At 41.1% G+C, this 16,378-nt stretch overlaps 1 protein-coding gene and 1 non-coding gene across 5 annotated transcripts in view; both read left to right on the top strand.

Annotated features, from left to right (window-relative positions):
* dennd2b (DENN domain containing 2B) overlaps positions 1–16,050 on the top strand; it is a 42,653-nt gene extending 26,603 nt beyond the window's left edge. For all 4 annotated transcript variants that reach the window (XM_035629485.1, XM_035629486.2, XM_035629484.2 and 1 more), the window contains 10 exons: positions 60–129; positions 2,359–2,436; positions 3,694–3,834; positions 4,049–4,197; positions 10,777–10,954; positions 12,157–12,198; positions 12,751–12,862; positions 14,194–14,433; positions 14,615–14,701; positions 15,556–16,050. In XM_035629485.1, coding sequence (XP_035485378.1) covers positions 60–129; positions 2,359–2,436; positions 3,694–3,834; positions 4,049–4,197; positions 10,777–10,954; positions 12,157–12,198; positions 12,751–12,862; positions 14,194–14,433; positions 14,615–14,701; positions 15,556–15,590 — 1,132 coding nt within the window. In that variant the 3' untranslated portion in view covers positions 15,591–16,050. The remainder of the gene's footprint in view (positions 1–59; positions 130–2,358; positions 2,437–3,693; positions 3,835–4,048; positions 4,198–10,776; positions 10,955–12,156; positions 12,199–12,750; positions 12,863–14,193; positions 14,434–14,614; positions 14,702–15,555) is intronic.
* trnae-uuc lies at positions 13,197–13,268 on the top strand. The gene has a single exon. It is a non-coding gene; the product is annotated as a tRNA-Glu (tRNA).
* Positions 16,051–16,378: the final 328 nt, after the last annotated feature.

Genomic DNA, 16,378 nt, shown 5'->3' with positions numbered 1-16,378 from the left:
TTCTATGAGTGTGCACGTGTGTGTGTGACTCATGTGCATACATTTGTCTTTTGCTACAGCGAGACCTTCTCCTTCATGTTGACTGGAGAAGATGGCAGCAGGAGGTTCGGGTACTGCAGACGCCTGCTGGTAAGCCGCCGCTACCTCTCCATCTTCTCCCCCCCTGTTCACACCCCGCTGAGTCCTGTTTGTTGTGACAGAGCTCTTTGTGTGAACATGTTATAACAGTTTCCTGTGGAGCCGCTGATGTGTTGCATGACCATCCACCGTGGCAGCAGGAAAGAGATCATATAAATGTAAAAAAAAAAAAAGAACGGGAAAACTAGGATGGCACTCAACAGAGCACATACTTCTGCCTAGGCCAAATAATCCTACACATGTCTGTCTAGCTCTTATAACAGAAAATTAAAGTATGAGGAGGTTGTGGGGATAATCTGCACCACACTTTACAAAGTCATAGATGTCAGCAACATAAATAGGTCCGATTTTTCACATCATGATCCAAACATAAATGGGTTCAACCCTGGCCCATGCCCCATCCCTACACCCAATTTGGTGCAAATTGGTTCATTACTTTTTGTGTAATCCTGCTGACAAATAAACAAAGACAAAACAAAGAGACAAGATGTTTAGGGGTTTCTTTTGATATGAAAAGGCACACAAAAACCCAGCCACACATTATTATAGCAGCTTATCGGCATGTTGATAGTCCAGGAACTTCTCATCCTTCTGTTGTTGTTCAGGACTGTCCAGGAAATAGCTATGGCCAGCAGTAGTACCAGAAACATCTGGAATAACAAACATTCAGCCCACATCACTAACGGAGATTTTAGTTGCTACAAAAATGCACTAAACTATGTATCTTTTTGAATCTATTTGAATTTGATATAATTACAATTTTATCTGAAGAGACAAATTACCACATACTTTCCAAATGGAGTTGATGCAGCAGACATTTGGTAATCGTCATAAAGTGTAAAGAAATATGATTGAAAATGACTCATCCACTTTAACGAGAGTTTCTCAGGGGAGGCAAGACAAAGGGAAACCATGAAAAATCCAAACTTTGTCATTGTGGAGCATTTCTTTTTTTCAAAAGGAGCCCGGAGAGTGCTTTGATGTTTGTTTTTTTGTTGAGTTTCCCATTTAGCTTGTGGGCAGAGAGAATGACTGTGTGGGATCCTGTGAATGTGGTGGTGATTTTGTTTGCCATTTGGTGCTCGAGTACGTATACAGTACTGCAGTGTGTATGTTCTCAGAGGTTTGCAGACAGTGTCTTCACCATCCTGTGTGTGTGTGTGTGTGTGTGTGTGTGTGTGTGTGTGTGGGTGTGTGTGTGTGTGTGTGTATGTGTTGGGTTACAACTGGACATCCTGGACAAGACAAGACAAAAGCATTTATTTATTTATTTTGAACTCTGATCTGCTATGTTGATCTGCTCTTTGTGATAGAAGCAGATTTTAATGAAGGTAGAGAAGGAGGTGAGCTGCTCTCCTCCAGTAACTCTGTTTCCTCCCTGCCGTCTGTCCAGCAGTTGGCAGTAACCGAGCATTCCTGAGGACTTGAATCAAGCTCCACATAGTTGATTTAATCGTCCATTTGGAAGGGGAAACAAGAGGAGAAAATTGTATACCTAATATGGACAAGTGAATTGGCAATTCTTGAGTGCTTGTGTTCATTTGTGTCTGTGTGTTGGAGTGCCCTGTCTGTGCGCCTGTTGTTTGGGAGCACATTATGGTCTATGAGTGTGCAGAGGAAGGTAGATACGATCAGCAGGAGCAGATAAACCACCTGTGTTTAGGAAGTCGGTATCCACATGAAAGACCTTCACCTCAGATGACAGGCTAGATTCAAGATTTCAACGACAGTATTTAAACAGCTTGTCTACATATTAAATTATCATGGTCAGCCCCTTCATATAGTCTTCATAAGTCGTATTCAGCATGTGAAATGGAATGTTTAATGGGTTTCTAATGCCTGAAAAAAAATAACCTTAGCTATCGCTGGGTTATCTCATCTTGGGATTGGAGACTACAATTTTTTCAGCAGAAAGCCTGGGGGTGTTGGAAATATGTGAACATTAAGCAGACAGGGAGGCTTTGACGAAATGTGCTATTTAGTTGCATCATGGGAAATTGCAGGATCCACTGATTTCGAGGCTTGATTTTTTTTTTGCCTCTGCAGCCTCAATTTTGACCATTTTTCTGTCTCTCCTGAGTCAGGCCGACTTTATGGAAGTGCGAAGCTATATTGCCAGACTACCCCTTGAAGTGTGTTTGTGGTCAGAACATCTGTGAATGTGCCTCTTCATCAAGTTAACACCAGTGTCAAATGAGCCTCTGTTGATTTCTCCTACAGCCAACAGGGAAGGGACCTCGACTACCGGAGGTGTACTGTGTCATCAGCAGGCTGGGATGTTTTGACTTGTTCTCCACGGTGAGTTCAGTCTTGTCCTTCAGCCACACATACATGCATGTGCACACACACACCACACACACACACACACACACACACACACACACATACACACACAAAGAGAGGCTGCTACATCCAGCTGAAGTAGATGACCTTCTGCTGAAGCCCTGTTCATTGGTAAATTTTATTTTTCAGTGTTTTTTAAACTTTCAGTTTTCCCAGAGCAAATGTTTCCTTCATTTGCTCTGGGAAATGAAGGGAAACATGTTAGCGCCACTTTTTTTCTCAGTGGCGCTAACATGAAGCAGACCAGTCGCTCTCTGTTTGACTTTTTCAGCCCTATCTGATTACTTCATTAATTCAAAGGGAGTGAATCCAGACTGTGGAAATAAACTGGCTGTTACATGTCAATATAAGAATAGAATAACATGGGAGATTTCAAAGAAGATCATGTCCTGTATCCATTGTTCAATAATATGGACCTTGTGGGGCCCCTTGAGACTGCATGCAAGCTGTGATCAAAGGCAGCACAAAAAATTTGACAAAATATTAAAAACTGAAATGTGCATTTAGCACTGTAGTTGTGTTAAAGCAAAATGACTTTGCCTCATAGACAAAGTCATCATACACTGAGCTATAGTTGCTTTTTCCAAATTAAATGCTTCATGCTTTGTCTGGTTTTGCACCATGTGACATTTAAAAAGCTTCAACAAGAGAACATGTCAGATAAACTTGACAAACTTGAAAATGGAAGGAATCTATTTAAAAAAGTGCTTTAATGTGAAATGGAAGAGGATGGCAGTGTTTTGTTTCAGTGGGAGTAGAGTGTGAGTGAGAGACAGACAGACAGACAGACAGACAGACAGACAGAGAGATGAATAGAGAGAGGTGATATCATATGACCTTGAAAATGAGCAATTCTCCAATCAGCTGTCCAGACAGGAGGCAGCTTGGACCAAAACAGGCAGACAGGGTGGAACTTTCCAATCACACAGGCACGGAGAGAAATTCATTCGCTGTTTTCCAAACAGAAAATGAACACTGAGTTCCAGACAATTGCTACAACTTAAACACATACAAAAAAATATATTTCCATTCAAAGTCGCCACTGTCAATAATCTCGATGACTGTGCACTTTTTTCCTTTCTATTCATTCAACATAGATGAAACCGCAGGCTCCTTTCATGTTAGCAGGTTTCCACTGAGACTTGTGCTGAGTTGATGTTAGAATTGGTTGAAAAATATCACGGCAGCTATGGTCTTCCCCCCCATGTTCAGATCCTGGATGAAGTAGAGAGACGGAGAGGCGTCTCAGCAGCCCTGGTCTATCCCTTCATGAGGAGTCTGATGGAGTCGCCCTTCCCTGCACCAGGGAAGATTATCAAAGTGAAGACCTTTCTGCCTGGTGCAGGAAATGAGGTGAGAGCTAGTAACAAAGCCCAACGCAACCGCCTTACCCTTTCACTACTTTCATTATGTTTAAATAATTATCTCAAATAAATGTCATATGCCGTTGTTTGAAAGAAAAGGTCTTGGTTAATAAGAGCCACAAACAGTGAGGACTTCAGTCTCACATTTTTTTTGATTCTTTTTGGGGCATTTTGATGCCTTTACATCTTTTGTGGTGTTTCAGGTCATCGAGCTGAGGCGGCCCACAGACTCCAGACTGGAGCATGTGGACTTTGACAGTCTGTTCAGATGCCTCAGCGTACGGCAGGTGATACGAGTCTTTGCCTCGCTGCTGCTGGAGCGTAGAGTCATCTTTGTGGCTGATAAACTCAGGTGAGGCTCCATGATTACTCTTTCCCTCTGCAGTCAGACCATCATTTTCGAAACATCACCTAAACCAAAGAAAGACATCTGATTTACCTCCTCTGTCACAATTGCCTGTCTCTTTCTCGTGCAGTGTGAAATTTAGTGAGTGACTTTTTTTTTTTTGCTTGTCTATGTATTTTATAGTTACGTGGACAAAACAAATATTGTGTTTCATCTACAGGTGATAATTCCATTTAATAGATCATTAACTAAATTATAATATAACATTATTCAGGTATTTCTGCCAAAGACGATGTAGTCTGTGAACCTAGAGAGCTCCAGGAACTATTTTAATTAATTGATATTACTCATGTAGCTCTTTGATAGATTGGCAACCCAAACAAGTATACACCACCTTAATAGAACCTTAATAGGCGTCAGCTAACCATGACACTTAACACAATAAAGGTGGTTATAAAATGGAGGGATGGCTGGATGAATTTCATGGATGGAAGGACAAGGATGGCAAACTTTATACAAGTTGCATTTCAGTGTTCAGTATTTACTGTACACAGCATTGGGTTTATGTATTATTCCTCTGGCAACTTTTTAAGAGAGTGAATGTACATCATCTGATATAGGAAGTGTTGTTTTTTTTCCTAATCTCTATATGAATGTCTCCATGTCTTTGGTTTGTGGAAGGATTTAACACAAAAAAAACAAGTCTCTCAGCCTCTTACCTCAAACGCTACGATCATATACAGTAGACATTTTACAGTAGCACCATGCCGTGGTTTTGTCCGTGTTTTGGGGTGTAGAACAGTTTTTAAGTTTGTATTAGAAGGTCAGTCAATTTGTCAGTCAGTCAGATGACGGTTTTGATACCAGAAGTAAAGTGGGTGACACATATGGGAGGGGAATAGGGCGCGTTTGATTAGAGTCTCCAAGGACTCAGTGTCCCAGTCTGTCCTGTTGTTGAAAAAGAGAGGCATTGGAGGCGAGGGTGGAGTGGGAGGAGATTTGAGGAGAGGAGTAATCTCTCCATGTATCAGAGCCCAGTTTAAACAAACATCAGCGGGGGCAGTGACTGCGAGGGGAAGGAATGCACTTCCTGTGTGCACGACTCTGCCCTCTGTGATCTGTGGCTCAACTGTCACCATTTGACTTATGATGCCACGTTCACTCCCTGCGAATGAGTGGCACTCTCTGTGTCCCTCGAGAAAATCAGGCCAAGCGGCTCATTACCAGAGGTGATACCATCAAGCAGTCACTGCGCAGGAGTCTTGAATTGACTCGGGATACAATATTATCAAGATTTATTGCCCAATAACAGTCAATTATGCGATTTAGCGATATGAGATTTATGACGCATGTTAATATCTGTGTACCTGAAGGGATAAACATGGATCTAAAAGGGTGAAATATTCATTTAAAAAAAACAAGCTTCAATCACATCACTCACTGTATTATGAAATGCTTTGGGTCTTAAGGCAAAATTTTGTATAAAAAAGTGCCTTCCAGGTTCCCAGAGGATGAATCCTCTTTTCTACTCATTCCGCCATGAGGTGAAAATGTGTGGTTTTGAGGGGAACGTCTGTTGGATGGATTATCATGAAATGTGGTACGGATATTTATGTTTCGCTCTGCATGATATATAATCACTTTCATGAACCATTTTTACTTTTCAATCAGCGCCATCATCAATTCAGAATTTCTCTCTGTCCAGTACTTTGATCTCTGACCAAATATCTGCAAAACTGATGACATAATAATAATAATAACAATACATTTCCTTTATAGAGCACTTTTCATTGCTAAAAGCAATCTCACATTTCCATCAGCAACTGCTTCATGTTTAGAGCTAGTTAGCATATTTTAGCATGCTAACATGCTAAACCAAGATGATGAATGTGGTAAAAATTATACTTGCTAAACATCAACATTGTCATTGCGAGGCATCATTCAAATCAAAATTGCCGAATGTCAAAATATTATTAAAAATCTATGCAGTCAAAGAATACGCAAAGTAAAATGTCAAACCCATGGAGTATTTAAATAACTACAAAGACATAAAATGACAAATATGAGTTCTATAATCATCTGTTCAAACTGTGCGTTTGTGTGTGGCATGTGTGTTGATTTAGAAGTGCAAGCATGCATGGGTGCATGCAGAGCTCCTGTGTTTGGGTTTCTTTTAAAAACAGTGACAGGGCCTCACTGCAGCATTAATGACTTCTGTGATAAAAGAGCTGCTCCCTCTGGGCCTGTGGTATATAATCCTTTCCCAAAATACCTCGCCAGTGGAACATGATGTATGTTTCTTTCCCTGAAAATGTAAATCCAGTACGAGCAGGAAGCTAGATGAAAAACCATGTTAGGCAATGGCTCTTTGTGGGCTCTTGTGTCGCTTGTTTCTCTGGCATGTTTTCTCTATTAATGCATTTTTTTATTTTTTTGTTGCTTCTACGTAAAATGTCTTTTTAAGAGATCATTCACCGTTTGCAGACTAATGTAAACAGCGTTCGTCAGTCCTCAGGCTAGAGCTTGAAGACGGTTATCAAATTGGAAGTGCATGTCTGGGTGTATCTTTTGGCATTACAGCGAAATATTCCTACAGTTAAAGTGTTAATGCATAGTGGATCTAGATGACTTTCTGTAGTGTGCTACTCCCTTGATAACCCCCAGAAAGACAAAAAAAAACAGCATTCCAGTGTATTTACAAATGTGGGGAGCTATTATTCTTTTAGATATTTTGTATTTAATATATATTTAAGAAACTTCTTAAAGAGGCCTGAGGTAATATTCCCTGTTTCACTCAGAGGCTCCATTGAGGAGCTGCACAACATGCAGTTTGAGATAAATTGTGACTTTTTTGAGGTGTGAATCATGTAAATCTCCCAGAGCCTTGTATTAAAAGAATATGACAAAAGATGAGAAATCTGTGTTGAGAGGAAGACAGGGGGGAGGGGCCAAGAGTACAAAGGGAGGAGACTATTGAAGGAAACTAAACAGTGGCTTCTGAAAGCCTTTTTTTTTTTACAGACACGGTGAATTAATCTCACTTTTCCATGGTACAGCAGACTGCTTGAGTTTCGCTCTCTGGGGTCGCCTTAATGCAAATTAACTTGAAACTGGTTATTTAACAACATAACAAAAAGTACTATGTATGCTGCGAAGCTTATCTGGTATCCTGTTTTGTTTTTGTGGTAATCCAGTGTCTGAAAGTGAGTTAGGGGCACCAACATGTAACTGCAATCCTCTGACAGGTAGAATTATTGCGACTGCTCCTGGCACTTTTCTGATTATCAAGTGTGGTAGCATATTCATTTCATTTTAGTCCTTGGTTAGTCACTTTCCAGTGATGCACTCTGCAGACCTGGCATGACGCCAAAACCGCTTTTAACAACTTAACCGGTTTTCCATGTGGTATTTGGCTCTGGGGTAGAATGAAATCGACACACACTTAACATGCAAAAATGTTTCTGTTTTTCAAAGAGTCGAGGGGGAAAAAAAAACCTTGGCTATTACCGGAGCCTCCCCAGCTGATTTTTACATCAGCGCTGCTCATGTGAATGTTTACGCCCACATACACATGCAGACACTCTTATACACAAACACCTGCACACATTCATCTGCTCTCTGGACAGCCTCGATCAAACTCAGACATTATTGTGGTTTTAATAAGAGCGTGTGTAGAGTTTCCCATCAGGAAAATGACTTCTGCTGTTGCCTTCTGTGGAGCCGAGGAGACCTGATTCTGAGAGTCAATGGCTGGAGATGCTTAATAGACAGGAAGTGAGGGACAACCAGTCAGGGACTAGCGGAGGGAAACAGCAGATAGAAAGTGCGTGTGCAGCTCGTCATAGAAATCCTGTAGGTCCATGTGTACTCTGCTGCCTCTTTAGGCGATGTCTCGGTGTTATGTTGAGCTTGGGAAGTGCTTTAACGTTGAAGAATGGTTTTGCAGAGCTTTGCGGCACAGCTGGAGACTGACAGCTGTGGTTCAGTCTGTTCCTCTTTGTCCTCTGTCTATGGAATCAGTCTTAGCCGAGGCCGGGCTGAGAGACACTGTGCGGTGCTTTAGTGGAGCTGTGGAGCATGTGGTGAGACAGGCTTTTGACTACCACCCTCTCTCTTTCTCAAGCGCTGACGTTTTTTCCCCTCCTCTGGGCTTCACAGGCTAAGCCTCTCGATCCCATGTTTCCTGGAGTATCTATCTGCCAGTTCTGCCGCTCACACAATAAACCAGGCCTGGCAGACCTACGAGAGAGAATATGTCAGGATTAGCTCCCAAACCACAACACATTGCTTCTCTGCTCAGATCTCACCTCTGATGAACTGGCTCTTCTGGAAGCAAGAATTGAAATTAATCCCATGAATCTTATGATATATGTTTGTGTGTGGTGATTTTTACAAGTGAAAATTGCTGCTTTTACAGAACACTCTGTCACAATTTATTTTTTTCCCCCCTTAGTTATAAATTTTTTTTATCTTCCAACCAATGTCCACATACAGTAGGTTGTTGACTTGTGTTTCAGTAAGGATCAGTCAAAATCAGCTGTGTTCTTTCTGAGGCTAAGGATAATTAAATGACAGACAAGCCAGTCAGGCCATCTATAATGCCTTCTTCATTTGCTAATAGGCATTAAATCATAGACTATAGATCAATACCAATAGAGGGCGACTCCACTGGTTGGTTTCTATGGAATTCTATGAGAAAATGTCAGGTTTTCTCCTAGGACCACCATTCAACCAACCAACTTCATCAAATTTAGAAGAGAAAATGTTTTGCTCTCCTATTGAAATCTATCATTCAGGATCTTCATTGTATTTTTGTCTCTACAGGTCTTTTTCATTGCAGGCGTTTTGGATTGTCACATGTGACATGTGAAATGTCTTCTGTTATGAGTGGACATTTTCTCCTTTATTAAAAAAGAAAAAGAAAAAGAGACATCTACGGACTGAGTGTCTGAAGTTTTGGCCTGAATCTAACGGGAATGTCCCCGTCTCCTTCCAGAGTTGAGTGGCAACCTCTGGTAGTGCAGAGTGTTTTCATTGCAAGTTCATCCTCTCCCAAGAGTGTGTGGTTGGGGAATGAGTGTAATTGATCCTTTTGGTATCAGTGGTGTGTAGGGCCGCGTGTAGCCTGTGGCGACGGTTTTCTGAGATCTGTGCCCCATCGCTCCCTGTTGGAACTCGTCAAACCCAGGAGACGGAATCTGGTAGGAATTATCAAACCCTCCTTCAGGGAAATGGAAATCAGACCGGCCAAAGCAAAGCTGCAAGTGCTTCATGTTGTGAGTGAACTGGAAAAGACCTGAGTCGACTGAATGCTGTGGTTATTGTTGCCTTTCGCTGGCGTAATTCTGTTTTACCCTGTCAAGGAAACACTTTTTAATCTTGGCAATTTGACTCCTGGGAAGCTGAGATGAAAAGGCCCGTGGCAAACATGTAGCCCGAAAGAATTCCGTGGAAAGGTTTGAGGTAGTTTGTCATTTACCTCAGCACATGGATTGTGGTACTGATCTCAGTTGTCTGCATGTTCCTCCAAAACGTACGTAGTCTGTCACGTTTCTGTGGGCTGAAACACAGTGTGAATGAGGTCACATAACAGGGAGTCACTTCTGTTTACTTGGATGTTCTGTCTACTGTCGATGACAACGACCGTGAAAAACGTTCCTCATTAAAAGTGTATGGATCTCAAGTGGGGGTGCGTTTGCATACCATGTTTGATCCCCAGTCTTGTTCTTGATCTGTACTGATTTAGTGCTCCCGTGTGTGTGTGTGTGTGTGCTCCCGTGTGTGTGTGTGTGTGTGTGTGTGTGTGTGTGTGTGTGTGTGTGTGTGTGTGTGTGTGTGTGTGTGTGTGTGTGTGTGTGTGTGTGTGTGTGTGTGTGTGTGTGTGATTGGGCCAACAGTTTATTTTCACTCTCTTTGTGTACATGGACTGGACAGTATGTAGAGGACAGAGGGGAAGAGGGTCAGCCACTGTCAACAAGCGACTGATCGTGAGAAAGACAGCCTGCTATTTGTGATCTCCATGTTGTACCACAGCTGTCGGACTTAATCCGAATTGGTTCTTTTTGGTATCGCACCAACAACTCCAGCTTAACTACAGCAACATGTCTGAGTCACGCCACCACAATCGGCGTGTAAGGGCTGTCTGCGTGACCCTGCTGTCGCACAGATGAGCTGCAGGAAGAACAATGTGTCTAAGCCGGATGTACACATATGTGCTGTCACACCTCAAACACAAGGAACTGTCTCAGGAAAAAGGGGATCAAACAGTCATTTAACTTGAGAGCAGGGATGGAAAAACACTTTCTGCTCTAATGGTTCAGCATGTTGCCCAATTAAAGATTTAATGATAGTGATATGAATGTTTTTAAGAAGTGATTTATAATATTTTTCTACGTTGGCTTGGCTGTATTTTTAGGAAAAGGTTTTACTACATAGTCCACCACCCCCACTTTCAAATTTTCCTTATCAACTGAAACACCTGCTATGTTTTGTCCGTGTTTGGTTTAAATCTGGTGTGGCCTCTGCAGGACTTTGTGAGTGTGACGGTGACTGATGATGTGTGTCTTTGTTTTCTCTCATCGTCAGTACTCTGTCCAGCTGCATGCATGCCGTGGTGGCGTTGCTCTACCCCTTCTCCTGGCAACACACCTTCATCCCCGTGCTGCCAGGGTCCATGTTGGATATCGTCTGCTGTCCCACTCCCTTCCTGGTGGGGCTCCTGTCCAGCTCGTTGCCTAAACTCAAAGAGCTGCCTGTGGAAGAGGTGAGCACATAGTCTCTGGATTTTCTCAAAGTGCAGTTTTTGAGGGCAGTTTCTTTTCCTGACTCTGAATTTAATATCAGTCTGAACAAACATCTGAACATTATAACAGCTCCTATACGTGCTCCTGATTGTTCTATCTCCGTATCTATTTTGGAGCCTGTTACACGCAATAGTGGATATTGGCTGAAAAACTCCAGCTGTAAAGATTCAGGGTAATTCCATTATAAATTTACAGACTGTTTCTGGGACTGTTTGGCTTCATCTGCCTCAAGTGTTATTATATTGGAGAAGCTGCCAGGTGACATCCAAACTGGCCAGCAGGGGGCAGTGGAACAAGCTATAAACACACAAATTGACATGTTATCACCTGAGTTGTTATGGTGTCAGCAAAGAATCACTTATTTGCACTCTTTATTGCAAACAAATTTGAGAGAAGCGACAGATAGATAAACGATGCTGAGATGCTGCGTAGATCTGAGTGGAACTTCAGAACTGGGTGATCATTTTCTCTTCATCTGTTTGGTCCAGTCGGTACAATACAGATCAGTACAGCTTTGGTTTTCTTTTAACATCATTGTTTAGTCAAGCTTAAATTATAAGAGCTAATTGTATGTCACTCATTGTTTGAACAAAAGCTTTTTATATTTTGAATGAATTGCAAAAATTTGCCAATTAATCAATTTGTTCATCGACCAAAAGTTGACCCCCCAACAATGTAGAATTGCTAAATAATTTAAGAATTGTTTTCAACAAAATTGTAAAATTTAATTTTTGGGTTTTGGGAGCTTGTAATGGATATTTTCTTAATTTTCAAACACTTTTAAATTCAAAATATTTTGGTGACAGAAGCCCTGTGAACCATTGTCCTTAATTATGTACCTGGTTTTCTCATGGAAAGTTTCACAGCTTTGTTTTACAGTATCTTAGTGTTGACGACATGTTCATACACCCCTCACACTGAGAGTCTCTCAGTCACAGTTTACTCTGAACTGTTAATGAGCTGTCAACAACATCTGCAGGCTGTTACATTACTCTTCCTGCTGCTGACTGACTTATGAAATGTGTTTTATATGTGAACTTGTTGTGCTGTAACTTTGTTGGAGGTGATGATTCTTCACTTTACACAGGCTGTTTTGCAGAGAACAAATGTAGCTATTGCATCGAAGAGATAAATAAGATATGCTCTTCTTTCTTTCTCTCAGGCTTTAATGGTCGACCTTGGAACTGATAGATTCATCCGACAGGTTAGTACATGAGCTTATGAATCCAAGTAAAAAAAATTGACCATAGTATCAGAGTCAGACTAGAGCAACTTGCTCTGAGAATCAAAATCAAAATCAATGGGTATCGTGTCGAAGTACGGCTTTTAGACACCAACCGTGTCGCAGCACAGCACTTTGTCTAATCAGGGCAACAATGTTGGAAACATTCTTTCAAATAAAAACAGAAATCATCATTACAGAAATTGTAATGGAGCCACAAGCAGAATAAAAAACATGTGTGCTAATGATTTGTTAGTTTCAGTTTGTTTGTGTAAAAACGTTTAGTCATCAGAAGTTTCAGGTCATAGCAGACCAAGTAAGGCTGAAGCAGCAAAAAGACTGAGTTTATTTCCTATGAATTCAACTTTCATCTGTTTCATCTGTCTTTGTTTTTTTTATGTTTCAAACGTAGCTTTGCTTTAAACAGGGTTGTAGAACACGTAGGTTCATTCAGTTCATCTGAGCCTTTGAAACATACTCTCCAAAACACGGCTGTTTATCACTGGCGACTGCAATGTTTTTCATTGTATATAGATGGACGACGAGGCCTCGCTGTTACCGCGGAAACTTCAAGCGGCTCTTGAGCAAGCGCTGGAGCAAAGGAATGACATCATCAATCAGGACTCCGACAGTGAGTCAGACGAAGGTGAATAAGTGACAAATCCTCTCTCCCCACCAAGACAGATGTTTTTCCTTTTGATTAGAGCAACGTCTCCGTCTCAGAACATGTTCAGTCCACATCTCTGTGAAACTCGCCGTAAAGTGACGTCTTCTGTACAGACTTATCATGTCGGTGAGTCACTGAAGTTCCCCTTAGAGATAAGTCAGGGTTTCTGTTGATGAAAGGTAGGAGTTGAGCTGAGTGGTGGCTAATTATGCTCATTTTCCTTAAGTGTGTTCCACAGTCGAGTTGAAACAGAGGAAAGGTTAAACAGCCCTGAAAAAAACGCATATATATTAAAATGACAATATATATTATCTCCCATATGGTCTAGCGGTTAGGATTCCTGGTTTTCACCCAGGCGGCCTGGGTTCAACTCCCGGTATGGGAATGTGGAGTTTTGTGAATGTTAAACTCCTGGGAATTAGTAATGAGCCGAGAGCTTCTTGTGGTGCTTTACAGCACAAGAATATGGACATTCAATGAATAATAATAAAGAAATCATTATTAAGGAAGAGCGTCTATGTATGTCAAGACCTTCTCTCTCTGCTTTCCACATTCTTCTCCAACAGTCAACACTGTCGCCAATGTGTCCAACCATAGCATAACGTTTGAGCAACCTACAGTTTGTTAGATGAGAGAGAAGAATTACGACTCAACTTTACATGATTCTTGCAGCACACAACAATTAAACTAACACATTGAAGTATCTTTTAATCTTTAGACTGTGTGCCCGGCCTACCAGCTTATCATGAAGCCTAATCTTTCCTGAATGAAACAGCTAATATTAAAAGACAATAACAAACAATAATAAAACACTGTAATTCCCAAGTATTCTTCCAGTCCTGCTATCTTGAGGATTTTTATTTTTTGTCCTGGTGTTTTGTTCTCGGCAGATTTCTTTAGCTTTAGCTCCGACTTATTCAGAGTTTTTTAATCAGAAACTTCAGAGTTATAGCGTTCATGGTCCAAGTAAACTTGCTCAGATTTTCCAATAGCTCCAGTCTACTTCTATAATTCTCAAGAGGAACAGATGCAATAAAGAGGAAACCTCATTATTTTTGTTTCGTATTTTTGTGGTTAAATTTATTCAAGTTGATATGACCAAGAATTATGGGATATGTCCCCGAATATCCACACGGTGGATAAATTATCGTTTTTGTGAGCATTCAGCCAAACCATATACCATAATCTGGCTATTTCTTTGGAACGTTCCAAACTGTCTGTTTTATCGTTTTTATCTTAAATACAGACGTACGTGATGTGAATAACTGAACTAATTACTGTGATCAATCCCCTCTGGCTTGTGTCCACAGAGTATAACTCCTTGAACAGCCTGGTGTCAGAGGCCTTCATCCGCTTCTTCCTGGAGACCATCGGCCATTACTCCCTGTTGATCACTCAGAATGAGCGTGGCGAGCGCGTTTTCCAAAGGGAGGCCTTCCGCAAGTCTGTGGCATCCAAGAGCATCCGCCGTTTCCTCGGCGTCTTCATGGAGTCTCAGATGTTCGCGGGGTTCATTCAGGATCGAGAGCTGAGGAAGACCCGCGCTAAAGGTAGACTGTTGTCCCATGAGTGTGCCTCTTTCCTCCGTTACAGCTTGATGAGACGTTTGTGCACTATTCCCCTTTGGATTTCCGCCCCTTATACTTATGACCACTGGTTGTGTAGCAGAGGATATTGTGCCAACACTGACCTCTAGTGGGCTGAAAGTTTCCTCATTAACTGTCCTCCCAGGTCTGTTTGAGCAGAGGGTGGATCAGTATCTGGAGGAGCTACCAGACACAGAGCAGAGTGGAGTCAACAAGTTCCTCAAAGGCCTCGGTGAGTTCTGCCACAGACGTACAAGGCTGCTCTCACATTCCAGGAGCTTGAATTGGGTTTTTTTTAACCAGCCTGTTAATTGTGCGAAGAAAAATGTAAAATATTTCTTCTCTTTGTTGAACAGTCTCAGACAACAAGATTAGCTCTCGCGTGTGTTGACTTGTTACGGTTCACACCAGCCGGCCAAATTGCTGCTACTCACCCCTCATCTGTCCAGATTTGAATTAATGAGTAACGTGATAGACATGATAGAAATCAGCAAGGTCGTCATAATAAGTCTGTCCACAAACATAATATGGTCCAAAAAATATTTTTACTTTACTCGGGTGTTTGACCTTCACTGTTCAGAATGATGAATGTGCAGAGTTGATGGCTGTTTTCACATTCAGCTACTGAAAGGAGAACGATTCTCTGACCTACAAACAGGATTTAATATCGTCACAGCAAGTTTTGAAGCCAAATTTTACTGCCGTGAAGTGGAAATTTGAATCATCCAGTCCAATATTTGGAGAAATTACCTTCCTACAAAGAAGGAAGACATGTTGTTGGCTTGAGTGAGAAGGAGCAGATACTTTTTTAAGGTGATAAAAACATATTAGACACAATTTATTACTCAAAGCATGGTATTATTTTATATCTTCAAGCTTGTCTGTAGGGGATATTTAACATTTGATCAGAAAACCAGACACTTAAGCAGATATTCAGATTCAGAATCAGGGTTAAATCAGACTTAACCTCATGTAATCTCAGTTTTACATAATCCACATATACTGCGTGATAACCTGAATTAAATTCATCCTTTCTGATGTTGCGCATTTTGCAGGATTTGATGGATCTGTTTTAACTGCTTTCAGGAAATAAAATGAAGTTTCTCCACAAAAAGACCTGAGGGAAACTCTTCCTCCTGTTGTCAAACTGAAGGGCCTGAAGTTTCTGCATCATGATGATTCATTCTCACCGTTGTGTCAACATTTTTTTAATGAAAACATGTACATATTATTCCACTGTAAACTGGCTGTGATACTCTTCAGTGTATGTTTATAGTGTCTTATGAGATAGTGGCAGCAGGGCGGTACACAAGGAGTGAGCTGTAGAGTAACCACTGTGCTTGTGAAGAGTGTTATCAGAATGTGTGAGTGTATGTAACTTGATATGGGCATAGATGTACAGTTCGTATCTATTCTTGTTTTTGTTTTTTTTGCATTAATTCACAACAGTGTTCTGTGTCCTCTGTTTAAGGAGTGTAAAACCTATTCGAAAACTGTACATGCACCAAGACAATGAAGAAAATGATTGTAACTCTTCATAGAGTCTTTTGCAATATTTTATTAAAAATAGTAGTAAAAATGCTTCAGATTTCTGAGTGTACGATGTTTCGGTTCACTAATAACATACACGTTAAATAGTTTTGGTTAGTGTGGCTTTTTAGTTTTTCACATGACTTGAAAAAGAAACTGAATGTTACACCTTTCCTGTCGTATCAACCCCAATAACAACAGATCAGATGAATCAATAAGAAATACTCCACAGCTGTTGGACACAATTTTTTACCAGATTACATTAAATTTTCCCTTCTTTTTTTTCTTTACATCTCAATGACAGCTTCCCCCGCAGCTGTGTGTTAGGTGAAGCTGGTACGATCCCACAAGGCCCCGAGTTAGTCTGCCACCAGCTACC

This window comes from Scophthalmus maximus, chromosome 4 (genome assembly GCF_022379125.1).
Source record: "Scophthalmus maximus strain ysfricsl-2021 chromosome 4, ASM2237912v1, whole genome shotgun sequence".
In the NCBI taxonomy this organism is placed as follows: domain Eukaryota; kingdom Metazoa; phylum Chordata; class Actinopteri; order Pleuronectiformes; family Scophthalmidae; genus Scophthalmus; species Scophthalmus maximus.
This window is presented reverse-complemented; position numbering and strand designations above follow the sequence as displayed.